At 39.5% G+C, this 21,228-nt stretch overlaps 2 protein-coding genes across 3 annotated transcripts in view; one reads left to right on the top strand and one right to left on the bottom strand.

Moving 5' to 3' along the window:
• Positions 1-11,641: 11,641 nt before the first annotated feature.
• On the top strand, positions 11,642-18,834 carry HEMK2 (HemK methyltransferase 2, ETF1 glutamine and histone H4 lysine; the record flags this gene model as incomplete). Its single annotated transcript, XM_080361177.1, has 6 exons — positions 11,642-11,784; positions 13,405-13,494; positions 14,438-14,528; positions 15,433-15,516; positions 16,940-17,081; positions 18,110-18,834. 6 exons carry the CDS (start codon positions 11,642-11,644, stop codon positions 18,214-18,216), a joined length of 657 nt encoding a protein of 218 aa, XP_080217303.1. The 3' UTR covers positions 18,217-18,834.
• Positions 18,835-19,013: 179 nt separating this feature from the next.
• Positions 19,014-21,228, bottom strand: part of LTN1 (listerin E3 ubiquitin protein ligase 1) — a 31,974-nt gene continuing 29,759 nt past the window's right edge. For both annotated transcript variants that reach the window (XM_080343582.1, XM_080343583.1), the window contains exon 30: positions 19,014-20,836. In XM_080343582.1, the coding sequence (XP_080199708.1) occupies positions 20,774-20,836 (63 nt within the window). In that variant the 3' untranslated portion in view covers positions 19,014-20,773. The remainder of the gene's footprint in view (positions 20,837-21,228) is intronic.

Raw genomic sequence — 21,228 nt, 5'->3', positions numbered from 1 at the left:
CCTGTGAGTTCCTCCTCAACTTCTTGGCCTTTGCAGCTTTAAATCTCCACTCTTTCCTTTCCCTCTTTGCTGCCAGCTGGGGATTTGCTGTTCAAATGGATCAAATGGATCTTTGAGTTCGGTCCTCCAAGTTTGCATGCAACTGTGCAACAGATGCAGATCTACAGAGTTTTGACTACGTTTGACCCAACTCACCGCAGTATTTTCCAACATTTCTGACAAACTTTAGTTCTACACTAAGAGACCAAAGGGAGAGCATAATGTGCTACACAAAGAGAGCAGGAGTGACAAGGATCCATTGCAGCAATTTTACTTGCTCAGCTATATCCTGTATCCAGCTGAGGTCAATCTGCAATGCCTTGAGTGTGGCTCACCAACCAGGCACCTTGAAGATTTTAATACAATTCTAAATCACCTCATTTATTCTTACTGACACATGTTACGTCTCTAGTTGTAACATATTTTCAGTATTTCCTTTAAAATATATTAACAGGTGTGCATGTGAAAAATGGACAGCTTAAGGAGGTTGTTGTTGCTGGACAATGACTCAATTTGAGTGTAGTCCAATGAAAATGTTACATTATGTAGCCGTACAAGCCAAAAAAAAAAAAAAAGTTCCCCAAATCTCAAATTCTGATTGCAAATTGCAAATCAGCCTAACTCAGCCAGAAATAAGATAATCTTCAGTCCCCTTCTCAAAATAGATTTAATTTCTTCTTTCAGTCATGCTTTTTTTATATCTTCTCCTTCTACTTTTCTTTAAAAACACTAGGAAACATATTTAAAGAAAAATCTTGATGTAAGTTTATTTGAAAACCTGCATAACCCATGAAATATAGGATTGCTTCATTACTTATTAAGTGCCAGCAAATGTTCGTTGCTATGGAAAGCCATAGCAAATATGGACTCTTGTCCATAGCATTAAGGTAGACTATTTTGGTGGTAGTCTTATCTTAGCTGTCTTGTACTGTGACAAAGTTCTTCATTATGGGCCTAATTTTACTATTTTTTTTTTAGACTGAACAATGTATGATTTCATAAATTATTCTACTAAAATAGCCATATGTGAATATCCGTGACCAGAACAACATATACTTATCAATCATCTGCAGTATCTACACCTATAGACAACATACATTTTGCATAGCATTAGTCTATTTTTCCTAAGTCTGTCAAGATGCTTTGTTTACATTACCATCAAGAGAATCCTCTGAGGTGTCTGATGATATGTTCTATCCAGTACCCACTAAGCTTGCTATAATACATCAACGTCCAGTGTTTTGGTAGACAGCTGCCTAAACCCCCTGGCTTTTGAGGCATGACTGCAATGGTATATCAAATGTCATTATGAAAGACATTTCAAGGTTGTTTTGAAATGAAAATCCTTTTTAATATCTCTTTATTAGATTTTCATATTAAAATACACACAGGGAAAACTGCCACCCAAAACATAACTACATACAGAGTTTATTTAGTTTCTTAATAGTAACTCTATCCTTGACTGACTATATGAACACATTAAAATTGTCCAGAAAATAGGATAAGAACAAGCTAGCAAATATCCATAATATATCCAAACAAAAAAGAGGAAGAGAGACATAACATTTACAAATGCAAGAACCACAGCCTGCCTAACTGAATATCAGTATCAGTGTAATCGGTATCAGCAGTGTCAGCCAGAACAGGGTACACAAAATCTTCCCCAGGGTGGGTGGGTGTTTTCCCTGATATTTTTACAAGCAGGTTGTATAATAAAGGACTCCCAAGCAAGTTTTCAGATGACAACCAGTTTTGGGGCCCCCAATAGAAGAAGGACATCAAATTAATAGACTGTGTCCAGAGTGGGGTGACCAAGATGGTGAAGGGTCTTGACGGCAAAACTTAGGAGAAGAATCTGAGGTCATGTGGCTTTATTGGCTTGGAGGAGGCTGAGGGGGGACCTCATCACAGTCTACAGCTTCCTCAAGGTGGGCAGTGGAGGGGGAGGTGCTAATCTCCTCTCTGGTTACCAGTAATAGGACACAAGGAAATGTTATGAAGCTGCGTGAGGAGAAGGTCAGATTGGACATTAGGAAAATTTTCTTCACTGGGAGGGTGGTCACTCACTAGAACAGGCTCCCCACAGCAAGAAGCCTGTCAAAGTTCAGGGAGCACCATACGATCTAGTTTTTACGTAGTTCTGCAAGGAGCAGGGAGTTGGACTCAATGATCTTTATGGGTCCCTTCCAATTTGAGATATTCTAGAATTCTGTGACAAGAACCAATGGGCACAAGTTGAAAGAAGAGGGGTTCAGGCTGGATATAAAGAAAAAGATTCTTGCCCTGCGGACAGTCAAGCAGTGGAACCAGGGAGGTTGTGCAGGCTCTGTCTTTGGAATGTTCCAAGACCTGCCTGGAGAAAGCCCTAGGGATCTCAGAGCTGGCCCCGCTTTGGGCAGAGGGTTGGACCAGGGACCTCCTGAATCCCCTTCCTGCCTGAGTGACTCCTTTGATCCTATAGTTAGAGGCCTTTTAATAGAAATAATAAGACAGAAAAAAAATCAGCTCAAACCTCTTCACAATGTTTGGTTGTTCTTAGGGAACAGTCCTGATAAAGATGACTCCATTCCAACTGAATCACTTTGCTTAGTGAACTTCTCCTGGTACTCCTGGTATAACCTGCTTCAGCAAGTCAACAGAAAACGATATTTTTTTTACTAACGACTCTCAGTAATCACTCTTAATGTAGCATAACCCCATCAGAATTAAACCTAAGTGCATAATGTTTAAATAATTTTACCATTTAAGAAATGCTACTCTAAATTCCCATTTGTGAACAGCTGCTTTTTATTTGAAGCAAAAGGGTTCGTGAATTTATTGCCTGTTCCTTAAATAGTTTCAAACTGTTGGCTTCATTTACATATTTTGAAAATTAGTTCTATTACTTAATTATAAACTATGAAAAAATATATTTCTTGCCTTTAAGTTTTATGAGTTCCTGAGAACTCAAAGTTTCAATTTATTCAGCTCATACAATGTAGTTTTCAGCATCTACTGCTTTAAAAGCTTCAATCACATTTTATTCTCTTCCCTTCTCTAGCATCTAATCTATTCTCCAGAAAGTCAGTTTTTCCCTGGCTTCAACAGCTTTCCCTCATCCATTTATGAGCTTCTTTACGAAACTGATACACGATTATATGTGTATATAAACATATATATACATCATCTTGTAACATATATTACATATATGCAATACCATTTTGATAATGCATTATATATATATGTATGCTTATTAAAATATTTCTATCTGACCTAAGCTATTCCTATGCTACTGTTGTATTTGTTAAACAGAAGTTCACTGATTTGCCATTACAGTAATCAATTTTCTGAAAAGTGACAACAAATTTACTCTGAAATTTATATGGGAAATTATAATTGTTCTGTCTAGTTTGTCTGTCTTTTCTTTGAATGAACACTAGCGTAGCTGTGACTCTGCTGAAGTCAATAAAGTTAAAATCATTTAAAATGGGCAAAGATTTAATCTGCTCTACTGACACCTACTCGGTTTCCTATTATAAGATTGGTATTAAAGTTTTCTCTGACTAATTCAGATACTGACTGACTGTAGCGTTGCTGCTTCTCTATGAAGTCCTGTACAATGATGTCAGAACTATTTCAGATAATCTGAGCAATTTGTCAACCTGTTTTTATCCTGGAAATGGAGCACATTTTCTTTGATTTCTTTGCTAAACTTTTTCTAAACCAAAAAGGAAGGTGTTATTTCTGGCTGGCTCGTAGACTTCAGTGTTGTATCAGACGAAGAGAGAAAGATTCAGCAACCAAAGAGCTTTCTTAGAGAGATGCAGAAAAAAAAACTGGCCCTCTTAGGGTAACTTCTGAATTTATTCAGTCACTTCTGCTTAGCTGTTCAGCAAGTTCTATTTCACTCCAGTGCCACTGGCCTGACACATATAGAAACTGTGCATCGTTCATGTAATGAAAATGTCAGTTCAGCCCAAGTTCTGAAACAGGAGACATTTTGTCCTTTTTAGAATGTGTTTGCTGAACATGTGTCCTAGATTTCTTTTTCTATTGTATGCAGCCTCGAGAGAGATGTCCTTCTAGCCAGTATATTTTTCTCCTGTGTCACATTGCTCCCTGCAGACACATACATTTCATTAATAATGTAATTAAAAAACAACAAAAGTCTCTTGTATTACGTATGCATACATTCAAAACAGCTGTTTCTTTAGTAAATTCCTTTATGTGATCCTACTGAGCCTGACTGTACTACAATTCTGTTATTTTTAAGTGATTCCAAATTAACTCCTTACACCTGCCTGTATGTGAAGGTTCCACCTGAAGCGTGCAATGAATATAGCTACATTTTAGACTCAACTAGTTGCTGACAGACTAACATGGAGATCAAAGTAATCCACATTATTTTTAACCTTTTTAAAAAGGATGCCTGATCCCTTATAATTGTCAAGAAGGAATATTGCATTGTGACTGCACATCATTTTCCTATTTTCTCTCTTTCTCTGTGAATTCTTCATTGAAAGTCTTTGGAGACAAAATAAGACTGTACACTCAAAAGTAGCAGTCATGATAGAGACTTCTCTTCAGTATTTGGGCAGTCAGGAAGCAAGAGAATCTCTTCTCTTACTAGTTTGTCATAAACCAATGCAATAAAACATTTTTTTGTCTTATTTACCTCTAAAAACTAACAGTTTAAAATGGCAAAAAAAAAGCAGAAATGCCCTGAAAACAGGTGAAGGAGCCAATCTGCCCTCAGGCACATTGTTGTAGGTTCTTGAGTAAATCAGACATCATTCCTACTCACTGGAGAAGGCAATGTTGGTAATCCAGTTACAATAAGAAAGCTCTGCTACAACTCTGCTGCTCGAGGTGTTGCAAAATGTAAAGCAAAGGGCTTGATAATTTGTGGCTTAAAAATCCTGATTCAATTTCTTTGCACGAGCAATAGGTATTTCCTGTATTTCTGGCCTACATCCAGTTAGAACAACTATATATGACTACTTACCTAAACATTCTCTTTCTGCTTAGTTGATTACGGTATTATTCATTTTCTCTCCTAAAGTGTTGAAATACTTTTGTATGCTATTAAAAAGTTCCTTGCCTTCTCCCTGAGGTAGCTACATTTCAGTGATGAGTGATGTAATTCCTTCAACAGAATAGTTGGTAATTGGTTTGTAAAGTTTAGCATGCACTCTGGGATCTTTTCAGGAAGGGCTATAAACAACTATCCATCATTCCTATTCTCTAATATGTCATTCCTGGATTTTTCCTTAGCAGGTCTAAAAATTCCACAGCTGTGATTAAACGTTACCATGCCACGGTGTATTGAAGCAATGTTGTGATGTAAGTGCAAGAATTTTCACCAGTCAGTAGGCAAGCAAGGAAGTAAAAAAAGATTGAAGCTATTCACCTTAGAAATAACAAAAGAAAGAGCAGCATGTAAAAAACAGCTTTGACTCATCTGACAGCATTTATGGAGAACAGGGAGTAGAAAAGTTTTCTTGGAGTATAAACTCCAAGGTTTGGCTTTTGGTATGGTTAGGGAACTCAATCATATTATTAGAAAGGGAAATGTGATTGGGAAATGTGACAGAAGTTAATTGTCCAAAGACTAGAAATGAGTAAGGTCCAAGTGTTCATCACATCAATAGTAGCTGATCATAGTTTTTCACTTACAGTCAGGGAAGCAGTAAAAAGATGGTACTACTTTTGACTTTGCTAAGTAATGAGTATGGTGCTTTAAAGATGTCAAGGAAAATAACCTTACATGATTGACCATATGTCATGGTCCATTCGGTGATGGACTCGTGATGGTTCGTTTACCGTGATCTCGAAGCACAAAATTAAGGCAACCAAAATGCCAAGGGGTTATAATTCAATCAAACAGTGTTAGTTTATTGTTTTGCCCGTAAAGCGATGCGCAATAGAGAGAGAGAGAGTAGAGAAAAAGGGGAAAGGAAAAAGAAAAAGGGAAAGAAAATAAAGAGGTGGAAATGAGGATTTGATTACCACCAGATGAGTTCCAAAGGTGTCCCTCTGGTCTCTGGTCCTGTAGAGTCCTGCCGGTCTTGCATCGTGATCCAGGATCCTCTGGTGAGAAGATCTTAACGCTGTCCATTTGGGAGTCATCTTTTATGCTTCTTCACGCCCCCTCACTCCCATTGTTTGCGGCCAATCTCCGCCTTTGTTTTGCAATCCAGGCTTAACTCACAGGCCCGAAAAATCTCCACTCTGCATGCCAGGACCCATCCACACATGCATGGCCCCGCATTCAGGGGTCTCTTTCTGGTCCATTGGGTGACCTCAGGACCCCTGGCAAGCTTCTGGGCATGCTCTTCTTCACTGGCCTTTGTTTCAGGGAGGAGGTGGGCGGCAGGTGTGACTGAGGTAGCAGGTGAGAATCCATCTTATGGACGGCAGTTATTGTCCCCCAGGTTGGAGAGACCCATAAAACAATCCCTTTTAGGAGACAGGGGCTAGTTTGGCTGAGGCAGCAGGGTAAGTCCATACAGCAGCCATTGTTACCAGTAGCCTGCTGGGTTGGAGAGACCTGTGCAACACAATTCTTCTCCTCAGGCCTCTCTCCAAGTCATTGTCCATCTGTTCTTTCTGTCAGGGCCTCAGTTCTCCTAGTCCCTGATGACGATGTTTCAGGCAAATACTGTTCCATCTTCAGGCCAACTCTTACACCATAGAATAATTTAATATAGTTAAACAAAGGATAAACAAAAGTAGATCTCTTACAAAAACTCACTATTCTAAAATGACAAGCTTTAATAATTAAGATAATAATTGAATGAAATAAATCAAACTATGGAAGGGATTTCAGGATGTGAATGTGAAAGAGGTCTTAATTGCTTCAGGTCAAAAGGGGATGAAAATATTTGGTTGTAGTTAAAGGTGGCAGCATGGAAATGAATGTGTGTGGGAACAGGGTTCAAACCTAATTGGTTAAATAACTGTCTCACTGAGACATTATGAACATGCAGAGTGTCAAAAAGTAATAGAAAAAAAGCCTGATCAGTGAAAAAGCCATGTCTTAGAAGCTAGAAAATACAATGTAAAATAAGAATTGTTAAAATCAAACATAGAGTAAAAAGGTTTGCACACATGTTCAAAAAGACAAGAAGGAAAGCAGCAGGACCTCTGTACCATTAAGCTGGGATAATGATTAAAAACAACAGAGAGATGATGATTTTGGCCATGATGGCAAAGGCATTACATCTTGCTACAGTACTGCAGCATCTGTCTCTATTTTTAAACAAGAAAAATGAAGCACAGCGAATCTACTTAGACTCCCATGCAGCTTTTGATGTGATGTTACATGGAAAAGTATGAACTAAGCTGGAGATAATGGAATTGGCAGAGGGAACAGGAGGTGAACAAGAAACCGAATAAAGTTTAGATAGTCATACATCATACTGAAACACAATAGTATCAGGTTAAAAGCCACTAATGGTGACTTCCTGAAACATCAGTTTTGGGGCTGATTTTATTTAGTGTTTTTATCAATATCCTTGTCACCACTCTGATGACAGCATAAAGCCGAGAGACATGACGCAGGGGGAATAAAATGATCAGAACATGAGAAACAGGCATGCAAAGTGGACTAGTAAAAACAATAAAACACTATCGAATTCTCATTTTATAGTCAGTTATTTGGAAACCATTGAGGAAAAACTGAGGAAAAACAACTGATTACAAAATGGTAAGAAACCATTTCTACAAGGAAAATGCAACCGTTCCAGGGGAGATAATGAAGCCAGTAAATACCGCAAAGCATCAGTAAGGCGTTACCTGGAGTATTTTGTACAAGTCACATTTAGGGTGAAGTCAGACTTGAATCCATATTCAGAAAGTCTAAAAGAGTGGTTAAGAGAAATGAAAATAATGTCTTATGACAGGAAACTTTTAAGAGCACATATTATTGAGTCAAACAAAACAAAGGCTGATAAAAACCTTTCTTTGCCTACAAATCCATCACGCAAAAACTACAAAAAGAACCGCTTAAGCTTACATACTTGCCAGATGAATTAGTATAAAACCTATCACCACTGCATTTAGGTTGGGAATTTCAAGGTTTCAAATCATTAGAGCAGTGAAGTGTTAAAATTGCTTTTCATTCAAAATATTGATGACAAGAATCCAAGCTACTTTCAGGAAGATACTTCCTCAGTTTAAGAAAGAGATTATATGAAGTTGTTGCCTGCTGGACTACATAGATAAAGAGATTTCTTTCAGACCTCTCTTAGCAGTTCTGTCTTTGCAGTGATCCTAGTGGTCCAGCTTCCTCAAATGCACTGAAAACAGAGGTATTCATGGGTGCAGCATAGGCCTATGTCTTTCGGGGTGCAGGGGGTCGGATGCAGTCATGACATGTTTGAGAAGTTTACAATGGAGACCTCTGAGGGCTGAGAGGCAAACAGGAAATTATGGGTTAAGTGTCGCCATATGAGAGGAACAGTACTGAATTCCAAATGGGATAGAGCCATACAGCTTAGTCAGTGTAAACAAATGGTTATGATTCCTGTCAAGAACAATTTTTCATCTCCATAAAGCCTACTCTAATAACATGGCACAGGCACCACTGAAAACGGGAATATTAGCTTTCCAACAATTTCCCAAAATTGAAATAGAATCTGTTTTGGCAAAAACAATACAGTTGTCTACCAAGAAAAACACTTTAGGTAGTTATATAAGCAATAAAAATAAATGTTTTATAAAATTCACTTAGAAGGAGTTATAAGTATTAAAAAACCCAATAATAATTAAGCAGATTTCACGAAGTATGAAACTGCCAAAAATAACAACCAATACAGCTGAAGATGGTGAAGTCATTTCTTCTACTGCACTCCAAAGCCTGACCACCTGTAGAGATTAGAAAAATATATCCAAAGAATTAATTCTCCTAATATGGACACAGTGCAAAAATCTGTCTCTTAACATGACTTCATTTTGCCAAGGTAATGGAATTTTATGCAAGCTTAATATGTTTTACAAGCACTTGCTCCTCTGGCACAGCAGCAAATCATTGGGAAGGCAGATAAAATGAAGGAGTATCTACTGGGATTCCATTTGCATTTAAAAAACTGGTATGGTCTCCAGACAGGCTATTGCTCACTGCTGCCCACTGAAGCAGCTTATTGTGCTCCACTGATGATCGAGGTAATTTAAGAAGAGCAGACAGATTAATGTTAACCTCTGTCAGAATCTGCCATTCTGACACAAATGTGATAACCTTACTCTGCATCAGCCAAGGGACTTCCAGTAAAGGAAGGCATTAGTACCATATCACAGGGTGAGATCTTGTTTAGTCCGTTTGCGAACACCATGCTTAAAGACAGGATAGCTCCTATCAGAACAGGTTCATGGAAGAGCATGTTCAGGACATAAATTAGGAGGCAACAACAGTTAATTTTGTTGACAAAATGGAGGTGGACATAGGATATGACAACACTTCATATAGGGGAATAAATCAGGAGAAGAGCACATTTAAAACTAAAAGGTAACACAAGATCAGGTCAAAGAACAAATTCACTCTGGAATTTGAAGTTTTCTGAACTTATGAGTTTCTAGAATTGCTTCACAAGCTAGACAGTGGAGCAAGGATAAACCTCGATGGTTTCATTCCTGTGATGGGACAAAAATAATCCTTTAGTTAATACCTCATATTTAGATCTCTGATTATTAGTTTCTGGATATCTGTTTCCACTGGCTTACCCCAAAATCCCAGACATAAAGGACACTTGCTTACTACTGGCTGATCATAAATCTTTTCATGTATTTCTCGTATATTAATTATGATTCCCCATAATTTCCATTGTTTACATGAAAAAGCATTGGCTTTGAGGCTAAAGAGTAGTATGTTGATTTTACTTGGAAATGTCAAAGGAGGGCCACAGTAAGGGCAGATATAAAGCACGATGCACTAATACTGAATTTTCAGCTAAATCTTCCAGATACCTGACTGCTGAGCTGGTGTCCAGCACTCGGGCCAGGTAACAGCAGTCACCACCTCTGCCGTGAGAATGGAATTGTCCCCTGCTATAAGAATCCCAGAGATTCAGCATTTGCTGATTTTTTTTTTTTTAATATATATGTATTTTTATGTGTGTGGGTCTCCAGTGTGCAGACATAGTCCTTCCTCTGAAAAAATTCACCTGAACAAATTTCTTGCTACTGCAAGGACTGAGTATATTGATGACATCATTTTTTCCTCAAGGGTATGTGGAATAGATGAACTATGAACTTTCAGGACAAAGTATCTATTTCACAGTTCTTTGCAATGGAGGTTAAAGGATGAGACCTTCCATAAAGCACTTTCTGTGTTTTCTTATGTTCCTATGCAAAGTTGGCCCATGGTGGTTACGGAACTAAACAGAATAAACCTAGTCAAAAATGAGTTAGCTGCATTTATGAACTATGAGCTGCTCGAAAATCAAGTTCTTCTGCATGAATGGAGGACACCCTCTGTTTTACAGAGGTTACCTAGAGTTGCAAGTGAAAAATGGAAATTGGATATCTTTCCTTTGTTCCAGAGCCAAAAATGGAGACTAGCAAACAAAATCCACCTAAACCCTTAAATGTACTTAAGATAATAAAGCTTAATCTACTGGATTAGTCATGTTCTTTTTGTTAGTTTGTTTTCATATTTTCCCAAAACTGATGATCTCCAAAATTATTGCAAAAATAATGTTTTAAGATTCAGGCCTGTTTATTAGCATCACCCTTTTCCTTCATTGACTTAGACATTCATCTCACTCTCAGCAAGTGTTCAGTGCATTAATAATTGAACACATACGTTTCTCTCTCCTACATTTAAAATAAATTTGTTTGCTCACTTGTGTTTTGTTGTGTGGACCAAATTATTAATCTGATCTATACCCTGAAATTTCCACTCAGTTCTTGGTTTTGCAGAGCCTCATTTTTCTTTGAATTCTGGAGCTCATAGGGTTGGAGCTAAGGATGCTGTTGAGTGTTGCTGGCAAAGAATCATACGTACATATTGTTTCATAACTGGAAAAAAAGAACTTCATTTAATATCAATGTAGCTCTTTTTCCTGTGTGCTTCACTGTAGAATTTCCACGTACAAACTTCCTCACCACCCCTTTTGTTTGGCTTCCTGCTAACTTGCTGGCCACGCAAAGCTGGTATGTCATAATTAAAGCAATTCTTTTGGGAAGGAAAGGCAAAGGTAATAAGCAGTAAGCTCCTCTTGCATCAGTCTTCATGGATGGCCAGGTCACCTGCTGTGGGGATCCCTATGCACACTGACACAGTGAAGATTTTTAGTGTTGGATCAGTTGAATCAGTACGGTGAAACCTGACGTTGGAGGTTCATGAGAACGGCAGTTTTCACAGGAAGTCAAGGCCAGAGCTTCGCTGACACGGAGGCCAAAGCGCCACCGCTACCGTCGACAGCAGCCAACGGCCGTTAGATCCGCGCTAGGGGCGGGGCCAAGTTGGCGGCCTCCATTGGCGGTGTCGGTGGCGCGGGAGCCCCGCGAGGGCACCAGCCTGACTCTCGCGACATCAGCGCGCCGGCCGCGCAGCGCCCTTGAGTCAGGCCAGGCCAGATGGGCGCGCCTGCGCATGCGCGCCGCGGAGCGGAACGGAGACGGGATGGCGGCCCCCGCGCTGCCGACCCCGCGGTACGACCACGTGGGGCCGGATGGGCCGTTCGGCGATGTGTACGAGCCGGCCGAGGACACCTTCCTGCTGCTGGATGCCTTGGAGCAGGATGCGGATCGGCTGCGGGAGGCTCGGTAGGCGCGCCGGGGAGGAGAGGGGCGGGAGCAGTTCCCGGGGCCGGCCAATTGGGGGGGAGGGGGCGGGGCCAGCGCGTGCCGCCAGGGGCGGGAGGGCGGTGCTAACGGCTCCCGTGCGGGGCGGGGAGCGGGAGGAGCCGCGTCACTCGGGCCCGGGGTGTTCGAACGCCGGGAAGGGGCCGTCGAGTCCCGCAGCCGCTTGTCCCCGGGGTGTGTTGCTCACAGCTGCTCATCGGGTCTCAGCCCGTGCGGGGAGGTGCGTGACGTCTTCCCGCTGTGAGCAGAGCGGGGAGTAGAACGGGGCATCCTGGGGTGTATTAGAAGGGGGGTGGTTAGTAGGTCGAGAGAGGTTCTCCTTCCCCTGGTGAGACCGCATCTGGAATACTGTGTCCAGTTCTGGGCCCCTCAGTTCCAGAAGGACAGGGAACTGCTGGAGAGGGTCCAGCGTAGGGCAACAAAGATGATTAAGGGATTAAGAACATCTCCCTTATGAGGAAAGGCTGAGGGAGCTGGGGCTTTTTAGTTTGGAGAAGAGGAGACTGAGGGGTGACCTTATTAATGTTTATAAATATGTAAAGGGTGAATGTCAGGAGGATGGAGCCAGGCTCTTCTCAGTGACAGCCAATGACAGGACAAGGGACAGTGCATACAAACTGGAACACAGGAGGTTCCACTTAAATATGAGAAGAAACTTCTCCTTAGTGAGGGTGACAGACACTGGAACAGGCTGCCCAGGGGGCTTGTGGAGTCTCCTACTCTGGAGACATTCAAAACCCACCTGAACACATTCCTGTGTAACCTCATCTCAGTGTTCCTGCTCTGGCAGGGGGATTGGACTGGGTGATCTTTTGAGGTCCCTTCCAATCCTTAACATTCTGTGATTCTGTTATAGTTATTTTGGTGGCAGCTGCACATATTTGTGGTAAAATGTCAGTGTGTCAAGGCTGTAGAATCTGTAGGATTTGCGTATCTGCTCAGGTTGCTGCCCAGTGCCAGTCATCTCCACAGCTGAAGTATGTCCACACAACTGTAACCGGTATACTTGGTGTTTCAAAAACATGGAAAAACAGAATATATTTCAAATAGGTCCATCTTTTTGAAACACGCTGTAGAAATCACCAAAGGAGTCGTATCTTATGAGTGATTATTTTGAAACTGCCTGCCACTGCTGTTTGTCCAGGGCTGGCTGAAACTCCCCTGAGGTACTCTGTGTTTAAGACTTGCTTTTGTTGGTGTAGCTTCACAGTGATCTTCTGTAACTTCTGTTGGAGTTCAGTCCTGCTGCAATAAATGCGTAATAAATGCTTTAGAACTGTAGCCTGTACTGTTGAGATTGTGTAGTTAATGGAAACTTTAATGTTAGACGGGGGAAAATACATGTGTTTTCCAAAGTGGCTTGTGATAGCCAGGAACTGTCTATGGGCACAAGTAGGCCTGGTAGCTATTATGAAACAGACAACATAATGTGGGCTTTGAAGGTTGTATGATCAGCAAGTATTTTAGCATTTTTGGAAGAGGGGCAGAAGGTTTCATAACACTGTCTTGACTAATTCTGCATCTGTTGCAGGTGCTCTTACATGTTACAAATAAAAGTTATCCAAAGTTTTCTCTCTTTAGAGTTGAGATCTGCCTTGAAATAGGATGTGGATCTGGTGTGGTTTCAACTTTTCTAGCTTCTTCCATTATTGGATCCAGTGCACTGTACATGTAAGTATAACAGGACTTCCTTAAACTTTGCATGCGATAATAAAGAATACACAGTTCTCACATATATACTTTTCCACATTTTAAAAGCTAGTCTTTTCACAAAGAAATCATAGAATCATTTCAGTTGAAAGAGACATTCAAGATTATGGAGTCCAACCATAACCGAACTCTAGCACTAAACCATGTCCCTAAGAACCTCATCTATATGTCTTTTAAACACCTCCAGGGATGGTGACTCCACCACCTCCCTGGGCAGCCTGTTCCAATGCCTGACAACCCTTTCCATGAATAATTTTTTCCTAATATCCAATCTAAACCTCCCTTTATGCAACCTGAGGCCGTTTCTTCTTGTCCTATCACTTGTTAATTGGGAGAAGAAACCAACACCCTCCCTGCTACAATCTCCTTTCGGGTAGTTGTAGACTCAGTTCTGCAGATACAGAAATCATAGCAAAGAGAGCCTAAACTATTTCCTTCAGGTTCTGTAACAATTAGCGGTGCAACTAGAATTCCATTTTCCCACTTCTTAAACAAATTGCTAAGCTTACACTTTTGTTTGCTGGGTTGAAGCCTAAATTTTAAATTTTAGCCACTGGCTAGTCTTACTGAGGTCTGATGACATAATGCTAGTTACCTGAATGTTGGTAGTAACTGAATTTTATTAGACTTGTATGCATATTTATTTATGCAGAGCATTGAAAAGGAGATCCTGTACTTCACCTTTCAGACAGTCATTAAAACTTCCAGTATAGTGTTGAGTCGTTTAGCTGCTAATATATTGTGTTTATTTTACTGGCTTTTTTTTTTTTTTTCTAATTTACTTGCAAAGCAAAGAATGCTGGAAAAGATATTTTCATTGAACATGAATTAGTTTGAAGCTCACAGGGTTAAACTTGCAGATACAGTAGCCAGCAATTTATATTTCGTAATATTTTGGTTGTAGATGTACAGATATCAACCCGGTGGCAGCTTACTGTACACTGGAGACAGCTCTGCTTAACAACGTTCACCTTCAGCCAGTCATTACTGACTTGGTAAGGTAGATGTTTCAATGATCTCTTCTTTATAGTTTTTGTAATTTTTAATACTTATTAGAGATACTGAAAATCAACCATACAGTCCAGAACAAACATTGTCTTAATAAGCATGGATGAAAAAAAGATAACAACAAAATGTCAAAGTGTTTCTGAAAGAAGGGAAAAACAAACTACTTAAGCTCTAAAATTCAAATTTAAGCTTTCAAAATACATAGAATAATTTTAAAAATAAATTATTTACATATAGTTTGGAAAATCCTGCACAAGGAACTCTACAGTGACCTGACATTATCATAACCCTTGCTCTAATGCTCTGCAGTTCTTGGTTCTCAGCTCTTTCTGATTAGGAACTGTGTATGTTGTTACTTTTTGTTTCTTACAAAATTTGATAGGGAGAAAAGCTAAGTTTCTCATCTCTTTAGCAAGATCTTTGTTTAAAATACCATGATTATATGTGTTTATAAAAGATGAAGATCGGCAACAATAAATGTGATCTAAAATGAGTGAACAACTGCTCATACTTGAGAACTAAACTTCAGTTGTCACAAATTGGTCATTTTGGATAACAAATGTTAACCGGTGATAAATTCAAAATTCTTTCATATCTAACCTGAATTCTGAACTGAGCAAGAATAAAGTACTATCTTTGTGTCTGCGTATGTGTCTCTTGTTCTTCTACATCCCATATATAACACAGTCTTCAGATTATTGAAATTGTTCTGCTATACACAGGTCCTTCTCGATGCTGCTCTTGTACATAGAATGTAAAGTTTAGTATTTGTGAGTCAGTTTGAAATGCTTGGAATATCCAGCACTATGTAACTGTATTTTTACAAAATGTTTGCATTCTTTCTGTCTAAGAAATGAAAAATTATAAAAGGATCATCACCTTAATCTATAGGTCGAAGGTCTGTCTCCAAGATTAAACGGGAAGGTTGATCTACTGGTATTTAATCCACCATATGTGGTAACACCTTCTGAAGAGGTAGGAAAAATTTTAAATGCACAATAAAAATGGTATTTCTCTGTCAGAGGACAGATGTCAGGGTCTTTTTTAAGGATCTTGTAGGACCAGCACTGTTGTAACACTGTTATAGTGAAAATTATTTACCAGAGTAGCTTGTAAAGACTATGTGGGAATAAGGAGTGCTAGCTGCTGTTTCTCGATACCTAGCTTCTCCATCAACTATAAGCCATGTAAGGCTTCTGTTAGGCATGCTAAGGTATTCTTATAGGAGACTTTCAATGGAAAATGCATTTGTTTCCTGTAAAATAAATACCCTCTGGGGCAGTCAACATGGCTTCACCAAGGGGAAGTTGTGCTTGACCAACCTCATCGCCTTTTATGAGGACATAACGAGGTGGATAGATGATAGCAGAGCAGGTGATGTGGTCTACCTTGATTTCAGTAAAGCCTTTGACACAGTCTCCCACAGCATCCTCACAGCATTTGACATTTGGTCTAGATGATCAAGTAGTGAGGTGAACTATGAACTGGCTGAAGGAAAGAAGCCAGAGAGTTGTGGCCAATGGGGCAGAGTCTATTTGGAGGCCTGTATGTATCTAGTGGAGTGCCTCAAGGGTCAGTACTGGGACCAGTATTATTCAATATATTCATCAACAACTTGGATGAGGCAATAGAGTGCACTGTCAGCAAGTTTGCTGATGACACTAAGCTGGGAGGAGTGGCTGACACGCCAGAAGGCTGTGCTGCCATCCAGCGGGACCTGGACAGGCTGGAGAGTTGGGCGGGGAAAAAATTGAATGAAATATAACAAGGGCAAGTGTAGAGTCCTGCATCTGGGCAGGAACAACCCCAGGTTCCAGTGTAAGTTGGGAACAACCTGTTGGATAGCAGTGTAGGGGAAAGGGACCTGGGGGTCCTGGTGGACAGCAGGATGACCATGAGCCAGCACTGTGCCCTTGTGGCCAGGAAGGCCAATGGCATCCTGAGGTGTATTAGAAGGGGGTTGGTTAGCAGGTTGAGGGAGGTTCTCCTGCCCCTCTACTCTACCCTGGTGAGACCACATCTGGAATATTGTGTCCAGTTCTGGGCCCCTCAGTTCCAGAAGGACAGGGAACTGCTGGAGAGAATCCAGCGCAGAACAACAAAGATGATTAAGGGAGTGGAGCATAAAACATTACAAGAAAATATATACAAAGCATGTGACAAAATGTAGTTCTTTTAATTTAGTTTAAGAATGGATCTTGAAACAGAAGTACGATGTTCATCATGTGGGAAATAGTTTTGAAGTAATTCTGCTGCATGAACAAATCTGCTGAATCAGTCGTCAGATTTCTAATGGCAGACACCTAAAACTAGATGTTATGCTGATGTTTCTCTTATAAGTACCACTGACGCCTCTGCTGTTCTGTGTTAAGACAACCTTTGCTTTCATTCTTCCTAGGTGGAAGGCCACGGTATAGAGGCATCCTGGGCTGGCGGTAAAAAGGGCAGAGAAGTAATGGATAGAGTTTTTCCATTAGTACCAGACCTACTTTCAGCAGGAGGATTATTCTACTTGGTCACAATTAAAGAAAATCATCCAGGTGATCATTTTCCTTGGACCCTTAAATATGCCAAATCACATTTAACATGGTATTGATGAAAATGTTGATTCTAGCAGTGTTTCTAGGTTATTAGACTTCAGTAAAGAAGTAATGCATAACATCAGTTGAATCCAACATGTGGTGACAGCAGCCAGTTGAAGACTGACAGCATTTACTGAAATTCATGTAGGTGTCCTAGGTCATTATTTAGAAATCCTGTAGCTGGCCAGGGCGTATCTGCAGGCTTCATACAAACTGTGGCATCCCTGTGGACTCTTCTGCTTCTCATCTTTCAAGTTTGTGTGGGTGTCTAATCTGCAGAGGGACTTTTACATAACCTGATGCTTCTTGGAATTTTTCCTCTGAATTCATGCCTTGTGCATCCAGTGTGTGATGAGGTAGACCAAAAAGATAAGCAAATTTACCAAAACTAACAACACCCTACACTCATTTGGAAAAAGGTAATTTGCAGGTTCTGAGCCCAGCAGCTTTGCAAGAGTGAAAGGTGACTGTCAATCTTCTCAACTAAGTAACGAAGCCAAGCCAGCCCTTTCTCATTAAAGTGAATGGTGGTGCAAACTTAAAGGGCAAAAGCTTTTAGTTAGAAGTGTTATGTCTTTGCTTTTGACATGCATGGAGAAAAGAGTGGGACTTGCTGCTTCTGATCTAATGCTTAATGGCTCTACATTATCAAGTAGTTTCAAGAAGATTGTTTTTTCACGTGTGATTGATTAGGCAGCTTTTGGGAAAAGGCACTACAAATTTCATCTTCTCCTACAAGTCAGCTTTATAACTGAATGGTTAATTGCTATTAATAATAACTACACACAGAACCTAAGTTAGTAAATTGTAAACTTTATTTGTCCCTGGTGGAAGACTACTTTGCATTAAAAGTACTGTCTGAAAGAATAAGAAGACACAGTTTATAATCTTTGCTTTACCACTTATATTTGCCAGATGCATGAGCACCGCCTTTTGTAGCTGACTTCTGTATAAACTCAGTTGTAACATTGCACTTTCAATTACAGATGAAATTCTGGAAACAATGAAGAAATGTGGCTTAGAAGGCACACGGGTACTTTCCAGGCAAGCAGGACAAGAGATGCTTACTATCCTCAAATTCAAGAAGTCTTGATAACTGTTCTTAACCTTCCAGATACTAGCCATGGAGAAAGTTGAACACAGAGTTGTCAAATGAATTGTTAATCCAGGATTTTCACCCTCTTAACGTGTATCCTCTGATCAAGACTCTGTATTTATTTTTATTCTGGATGTTAACCCGCTGTTACCTGCTGTCAGAGGTGCAGTTGTCCTCTGACTATCCACAGGACTGCTGAGGGGGAACTGTGAAATGCCACACCTTGTTGCATTTGCACTTAAGCACTGAAGACTTTTTCTTCTATAAATAGGTATTTGTATATTTTTTTCATTGTGGCTTATTAAAATGAGGTACTTGATATAATTCATCTGTTTTAAGAGATAGTCTGTACCTGTACAGAGTTTAAATGAATATTTGGAAGCAGTGTTACCATTTGAGGTATTTTTACCACAATGGAATGAGCAGCTGCTTTTGACTGATAAAGGTCAAAAGTCAACTTACAGTGCTCTGGCATAAAAGTTGTTCCTTATACCATCCTGAAGAAGACACAAAAAGGACTGGATAACAAGGAGCGTGCAGTCTGACATATCTTAAGAGTCACCATTCCCCAGCTTAGAAGACTACTGAAGAGCAACACTGCAATTCAACAACTCAAACACAGCTAATACATCCCTTTCAGTAACTTCTCTGTCAAATTGTTTTTATAAACATAAGCATGAATGTGAACACAAACACGCAGTAGGAGGATTTAGCGGGAAGACTCAGTCAATGTTGAGGATGCTACTCAACATTTATGCTATAGACAAGAAATTCTAATACTTAAAACTACTGAGTCTAAAAAAGTGTGTTTCATTGACCAAAGTGAGGCAAGACTCAGGACTTTGTTGATTCTTCCCTTTGGAATAATTGCTCCCCCAGACTCCTGGGCACTGCTCTGTCAGCAAGTACCAGTGTCAAAAGACACGCTTGCTGCTGCTTTGCAAGTGCCCACACTTCTTTGTTCTAGCAGAACCAAGATGAGCTCTCCACAACTGTGTTCCAAGTAGACAGTTTGCAAGTTAGTGCCTGGTGGAAGAGTTTAAGATATCTCTTTACAATTAATACCTGGTTAACCACAACTAGTCTTCAAATCAGTTACTGAACTTGCAAATAAATCGCTTAGAACAACCAGCCTTGTCTGAAACAAAGTGCAGCAATAGAGATATTCCTGGAGGTTTAGTATCGGTAATTATGAAAACAATACACCTTGCTCCTTAATCTGTGCTTTCAGTTGGACCTTTTCAATACCACTTCTAAATTCTTTGCATTCTCTCTCAAAAAATGATGGGAAATTTCTCTTCTGGAAGGCCGGTCCTATCTGTTAATACAGACTTATCAACACCTAAAATAATTTCTAGAGCTGTCACCTCAAAAGAGACAAACTTTGGAAAAAAAAGAATCTAAAAAAAAAACCAAACCCAAACACACACAAAAACAAATAAAACAAAGCCAGCTATTGAGGTACAGCTATAAACTTGGCATCTGGAAATTTATAGTATTGATTTCTGAGAGTTTATCGCACACAGACAGCAATCCAGAGACTACAGAGATTGATCAAAGTAATTTATAACTCTCATTTTATTGACTTTACAATATTGACTTTTCGCCACAAATGCCACCCAAGTTGGAATATATTAGTATGCTACTGCTGTTAAAAAAAAAGCATGAAAAAATGTAGTTTAAGACAATATTATATTCTGATGCATTTGTCATGTTCAGAGTCATTATTATGGGGCAGTGGAAGGACAGCATACATTCAGCGATAGGTAATTTGCCACCCAATTAAGATATTAACTGAAGTAATGAAAACAAGAATTGATCGGTGTGCACGCTTTCTCTTAATTTAAATGCCAATGGTCACTAAATAGGTAGTGTTTGTCATGCAGGAATGATTGTACTCATTCTAGTTACTTGGGCTTCTAAGTTTTCATGTTTTTAGGGTGCTGGATGGCTGAGGTTTTTTGGGAAAACAAGACTGTTAAAGGTGAAAGGTCACCTTATAAACATGTTAAAGTATACTATGTTTAAATTTTATGCCTTAACATAAGGTTATCACTCTAGTTCCATGCCTTAATGTCTAACAGCAACAACATTTTTTCTCATAAGAAGAACTATTATGAATGCACTATCATAAAAAAACCTGAGACTTTATACCACCTATGTTAAATTCACCTGTTACATTAAGAGGCAGGATCTGGGTTAAGTGCATAATACTATGTTAGAATATAACTAAAATAAGAGGTTTTCATCAACCATGCTGTGGATTAAACACCACTTTTCTGACATAACTCTGCATTATTTCTGAATTTTTAACGTATCTGAATACCTTAAAAATATACAAATGAAAATAAATTATTCTTCTATATTTATTTATATCAAAGAAGAATCTTCAAACTTACAAAAAACAGTCCAGAGGTAAGTATGTGTCGTCATCCTACTAGCCAAGAATTTAAAGTAACTGACATTATTCCAAGTTAGCTTCTTTCAACATACAGTTTATTGCCTCCTCTTAATTTATTACTTAGCCCACAGGAAGAAGAAAGACCGTTTTATTTCAGAAAAATGTCTCTCGACAGAGTGGACAGGTGGATTTGTTGCTGGATGTGAACCATTTGTACTGAAAGAGAAATACAACTGTTTAATATATGGATGCAAGCTGCATATCAAAGAATGCTGGTTTATCACCAATAACAAACATGATTTGCCAATGAATACAACTATCGAAATACTAACTATACTTAAAAAAAAAAAGGTAAAAACACACCTTTCCACTTGTATATGTATGCATATGTATATACATATATTACACACACACAGTACTGCAGTTTTATTCTAAAAAACCTGACACAAATGAACTCTTGTCTAGTCTCATTTTAGAATAAAAAGATAATGGTTTCAGAGCAGCAATATTTCCTGTATTGTCTGGCCATACAGATGCCAACCTGTTCCAGTATACTCTGTAACCATGCAACCAATGCCCATGATGACTTGGATGTAGTTAAATGTTAA

Source organism: Nesoenas mayeri, assembly GCF_963082525.1.
Source record: "Nesoenas mayeri genome assembly, chromosome: 1".
Taxonomy (NCBI): Eukaryota; Metazoa; Chordata; class Aves; order Columbiformes; family Columbidae; genus Nesoenas; species Nesoenas mayeri.
The sequence above is the reverse complement of the archived record's forward strand: the minus strand, read 5'-3'. Positions and strand labels throughout refer to the sequence as shown.